Source organism: Argentina anserina, chromosome 4 (assembly GCF_933775445.1).
Source record: "Argentina anserina chromosome 4, drPotAnse1.1, whole genome shotgun sequence".
In the NCBI taxonomy this organism is placed as follows: Eukaryota; Viridiplantae; Streptophyta; class Magnoliopsida; order Rosales; family Rosaceae; genus Argentina; species Argentina anserina.
The window spans coordinates 15,763,403-15,769,160 of record NC_065875.1 but is presented as its reverse complement, the minus strand read 5'-3'; the positions used below and the strand labels follow the sequence as shown (position 1 = coordinate 15,769,160).

General features: G+C 38.0%; 1 protein-coding gene across 1 annotated transcript; it reads right to left on the bottom strand.

Annotated features, from left to right (window-relative positions):
• Positions 1-4,302: 4,302 nt before the first annotated feature.
• LOC126791216 (monothiol glutaredoxin-S2-like) lies at positions 4,303-4,994 on the bottom strand. The gene has a single exon (XM_050517636.1). It carries the CDS (start codon positions 4,861-4,863, stop codon positions 4,552-4,554), a length of 312 nt encoding a protein of 103 aa, XP_050373593.1. The 5' UTR covers positions 4,864-4,994; the 3' UTR covers positions 4,303-4,551.
• Positions 4,995-5,758: the final 764 nt, after the last annotated feature.

Genomic DNA, 5,758 nt, shown 5'->3' with positions numbered 1-5,758 from the left:
CGAAGACAAAACTCGTCCGAAGACAAAACATTTTAACAAACTCATGTTAAAACCACGTACAATAATCACACATCATATTGTACAAAAATCACATCACATGCTCAACATTTAATTCTCATCATTCGAAATGATCAATTCCAATGAATTCATAACAGTATATAATATAGCAAACTATATATATATATATATATATACTTATTATCATTTATACGATATATACGTAATCCACTATATTGTATACGTGTCGTAATTCAATATTAAAAACTCTTGCAAAAATCTTGGAATCACCGCAAGGGTAGATTCGTAAATAAGTGAGATTTTACTCACATTCTTTCCTGCGTGCAACTTCCACGACCCTGAAAGTAATTTCCTCACTCGCTTCGTCAGTCACCTAATAGCACGATAAATGCTTAGAAAATGATACTTAAAATATCAGGTGACGAGTTCAGCACAGCTAAATGTTGTTTATAAAACATTGTTCACGGAACACTATTCATGTTTACTAATCACTGTTTTTACTAAACCACTGTTCATAGTTACTATTTTTACCAAAACACTGTTCAAAGTTACTGTTTTACCATGCCACTGTTCACATTTACTGTTACAGATCACTATTCACAGTTACTGTTACAGATCACTATTCACAGTTACTGTTACATATCACTATTCACAGTTACTGTTACAGATCACTATTCACAGCTGCTGTTACAGATCACTATTTATGCGGAGTTACTATTCACAGTTACTATTCATTCGGCGTTACTGTTCACCGACCGCCACCAATCATCACAACATTTCACCACCACAACCTAATCAACATTTCCAACAACTTCCTATTTGACACCAAGGTCTAAATCCGAGTCTAAACAGTCCAAACAACGAAGAACATGAAATCGGCACTATTCACAAACCCTAGAAATTGAAATTTTGATTCGGGTACTTACACTTCGATTTGGCTCGATTCCTTTTGTGGGAATGTTGTTGGGACTGAGACAAGCAAAACCCCCCAAGAATCTTGAGCCATGGTGGTCGGAGGAGGCGGCGCCGCCACAGCAGTAACTTCCGGCGGTTGCTACACCGTGTGTGGTTGTCGCCGGAGTGCAAGGCGTAGCCCAAAAGATGGAGCTCGTCGAGCCCGTTAGTTTGATAGGTGGCACGACACGAGGCTACGTCAGATGGTGGAGAAATCGGCCGGAGAAGGTTTTTGAGTCGGGTGAACAGTACCCGTGCTCGGGTGAACAGTACCCCGATCTGATTTTTAGAAAAAATCTGATTTTCTGATTTTTAATCTCCTCTCCTTCCTTTTATACTATTTCCAAAATCGGAAACGAACTTCCGACGTTAATAACTTTTGCATCCGACGTCCGATTCGAACGCATGACGTGTCCACGAATTCGTATCGATGAGCTCTACGACTTTCGTGAAGGAAGTTTTTGCAACTGAGCGACGGAATAAAAGTCGATCTATACGTTGCGGTAACGTTACGTTTTCTAATTAAACGATCCGAGAACGTTTCCGTTTTTGTTTTGAAATGTCGCAAACCTCCAATTGTCGTCTTGAATTAATTTCACAAGTTTAACACTTAAAAAAAATACTCGACATTTAGTTTCTAAAAATTCGGGTTATTACATTTTCTGCGTGCAACTTCCACGACATTGAAAGTAATTCCCTCACTTGTTTCGTTGATCACCTAATAGCATGATAAAATGTGACGACCCCGAAATTTCGAGCATAAAAACTCAAAATTCCAAAGTCGTGAAACACCAAAACAATCTCAATGAATCGAAATCATTTAAAATGCCATAGCGTATCATCTCTGAGTTTAAAATACAACTCAGTCAAACCGATTATTACAAACCAAATTATAATTCGACGTTATAACAAATGGAAATGTATAATCCTCACAAGAAAGTCGCACAAAATCCTCACACAAGCTGGAACTAAATATCTTTAAGTCCTCTGAGCGGTCCGTCAATTCCTGCTAATCTACACATGTGGAGTATCAACTACACCATCGAATTGGTGCACCGGGATTGTAAACACAAACCCGGTAAACTTTACACCTCGTATGAGTAAAAACAACAATAAAACTCGCATATCAATATATACGAAAGATGGAGATCGTCGAGCCCGTCAGTTTGATAGGTGGCACGACACGAGGCGACGTCGGATGGTGGAGAAATCGGCCGGAAAAGATTTTTGGGTCGGGTGAACAGTACCCGAGCTGATTTTTTTGGAAAAAAAAACTGATTTTCTGATTTCTAATCTCCTCTCCTTCCTTTTATACTATTTCCAAAATCGGAAATCAAACTTCCGTTACTAACAATTTCCACATATGACATCCGATTAAAGCGTGTTGCGCGTCTACGAATTCGTATTGACGAATTCTACGACTTTCGTGAAGGAAGTTTCCTGAAAAGAGTGACGGATTAAAAATCAACTCTTGGGTCAAATGAACTTAATCAAATAACACACATTTGGCTCTTGAAACCAATTTCTGCTTCGAACAACGACAAAATAAAAGACGTAAAATGTGAATTTAATCAAATTACCATTCCCTTAATTTCTGATAAATTAAAAGAAATGGTATTGAAAATTTGAGTTATTACATAAAATGCTTAGAAAACGATACGTAAAATATCAGGTGACGATTTCCTTACAGCTAAATGTTGTTCATAAAACATTGTTCGTGTTTACTGTTTTCACATAACACTGTTCGAGTTCACTGTTTTACATAACACTGTTCACGAATAATGTGCACAATTATTGTTCACAGAACACTATTTATAGTTACTGTTCACGCGCCGCCATTTTCAGACCACCACCAATGACCACCAAATTTTACCACCACAATATAAATGACATTCCTAACAACTTTCTAGTTCACAACAAAGTCTAAATCAAAGCTTAAAACCTACAATTTCTGAATTTCTGAAAAATCTCAAATCAAGAACCCTAGAATTGAAATTTCTTGGTTCGAGTTCTTACCCTTTGATTTAGCTCAAAACATTTGCAGGGGTTGTTGACGACGTTGAGGCAAGGAGTTTGAGACCGGTGGTGAATCCTAAACTCACCGGAAAATTGAAGAACACAACCGGGTCACCGTCGGGTTTTTGGGTTGACTTCCGTGCTTCGATGCGTGGAAACCGGCGTGCTACTCCACGATACATCACCACAGGGAGGCGCGCAAGGAGGAGACGAAGCGATATGGGTTGGCCCGGTCGCCTGAAACCGCCGGAGTCGGCCGGAAAAGTCGGGTCGGGTCAGAAGAAAAATTTCGCCTCTAAAGACGTGTGTACGGAGAGAGGGGGGAAAATAGGGTTATTACATTGACACCCAGCAAATCTGTTAGAAGATGGAAGTCGTCAGCACAAGAAATTGAGTTTGCTAGGAAGATCTCCGTTCATATCTGCGCAAACAACCCAAGGCCTAGACATCATGTATTCGCAGCAGAATATTCTCAGGAAGTCAGAAACACAGTTCATGAGAATCCCAAGTACTCCTACCAGGATTATCTTAATTAGGATAAATTTTTTTCTTCAGGTTATGGTTATGTGGTTCAATATATTGAAATTGATATAAGAGACTGCAGAAGGCACTTACAAACCTAACAGACAATACACGTACTAATTAAGTAACTACCTAGTTCCTGATTAATGTGTTTTCCTCCCATATATGTCAAGGTCGTCGATCTGAGACATCATTATACATAGTTTTGTCACCCCGTCTTATATGTACGTACCTTAAAATATTATTATTTAAACAGAATGAAAATCTTAATTAGATATCATTTGTTTCATTGCGTGATTAATGTTGGTATAGCGATTTGCGCAACTTCTTCACGTTACAAATCTTGTGTTCTTTTCCCTTTAACTAATTATACGAAATGAAGTGTTGCTACCAATTCATTTAGTGTTCCTCTTTTAGGCTTAATAGCTAATTTCACATCCATTTGTTTGATTACACATAACACATCGATCATAATGGAGTCTGTCTGCTATATATGATCGATAATGAGCTAGCAATGTCATATCAATTTAATTTGATCCTGATGAGAAACGGTTGAGTGGAGATGGCGATCAACTTGTAATTCAGGTAATTCCTTCGCTTACTTTAATTAGATTGAGTATCCTAGCCTTCATAGGCATGCACAAGTCGAATGCAATCTTAATTTTTATCTACATTACATGAAAAATGTAGTCTAACTGTCTAACTTGGTTAACATATCATATATTAATATAAGAAAAGCACCAATACTGAGTTGAAAACAAACATCGATCAACCCTTTCGACGTGTCTGGGAAAATAACACGAAGTGTGCTACATTATAATGGATTACAAAAAAGCTATAAGAACCCTTTCAAGCTAGTAAGAGTACTTGATACTAATTACTGTAAGTAGCAATAGTAGCCTTATTGGAAAACTCTCACAGGCTCTATATGCCATATATTATCATCCGGCACTCGTATATCTCTTATGCATGCATGACTAAATAAGATTCTTAATGAGCACGTGCTTAATTAGTTAACTTGATGATGATTAAATTGATCGATCAAACCCACAATGCACCGACGCGTTTAAGCATGGGGATTAAGGAGCGCTTGAGATGAAGACTCATGACCTCGTTGGCTCCGCCAACAAACTCACCACCAATGAATACAGCCGGAACAGATGGATTGCATCCGAGCCTTGAATTAAGAGCTTGCTCTATTTCTCTTCCTCTTTGCATCTCATCCAGCTCGTACACTGCTGGGTTTACCCCAAAATCGCAAAGCAAGGTCTTAATTGAGTGGCTCATGCAGCATGAGCTCTTGCTGAAGATCACCACTGGTCTCTCGGACGCCATCTTTGTCACCGCTTCCATTGCAAGCTAGCTGTCTTTCAGTAAGGCCGGATACGACAATGTATCAAACAAGCTAGGCAAAGTATGCAATGCCGATTAACTGATAAATGTGGAATGCGCAAGAGAAATATGGTTCAGTAGTAGTTATACTTGATGAGGTTTTGTTGTGGTGAGTTTTGGGGTGTCTTGGAAGTGTTTATATAGGCGATGGAATGGAGTGGATTGGGATTTATTGTAGCTAGCTCTGGAATAAGATAGAAACGAAAGTGTTCTGAAAGTGAAGGAAAATAAGAATGTTTTATAAGATATTTCACAAATTGATATATCATCTCTTGACAACGATTGGATGCACTACAGAAATTAAAGTTCTTTTTTTTTTGACAAACTACAGAAATTAAAGTTTGAATGTACAACTTCGAATCTATGCATTCGAAAATTAAAAAAAGACGTGTCCTTTGTACGGCTTCACATTCTTATCTTGTTTCATCTGTGTATTTTTGTCGATCGTTTTTCTCTTAACTGTTGTGAGCCTTGTGTCATTAATTTTTCATGCGTATCTATCATTATCCTGCAGCATATATCTGATGATCGAGTTGAAGAGGCTAGCTAGTTGGATTTATCCAATTGGGACCTCCTTTTTCTATATGGATTCGCTTAGCATTTATGAAAATGAAACAGAAAGAAAGTTATGTACAAATATTTGCACATATGTGGTTAATTTCATGGAATGAGAAGCTACAATCCAAAAACGTGATCATGACTGATCATATGAGGTCCCTGCAAGAGCCTACTATATATCAAAATTCCATAATTCCTTGTCTTTCGAGGAATATAATACTGATGGTGATCTGAAAAATGTGAAATTTCTGTGTTCATCATTGGAGATGATAAAGAAGGTAGTGTCATCTCCCTCTCA

Bases quoted from the DNA above. Each gene is read 5' to 3' on its own strand.
- LOC126791216 (XM_050517636.1), bottom strand. From the start codon at position 4,863: ATGGAAGCGGTGACAAAGATGGCGTCCGAGAGACCAGTGGTGATCTTC.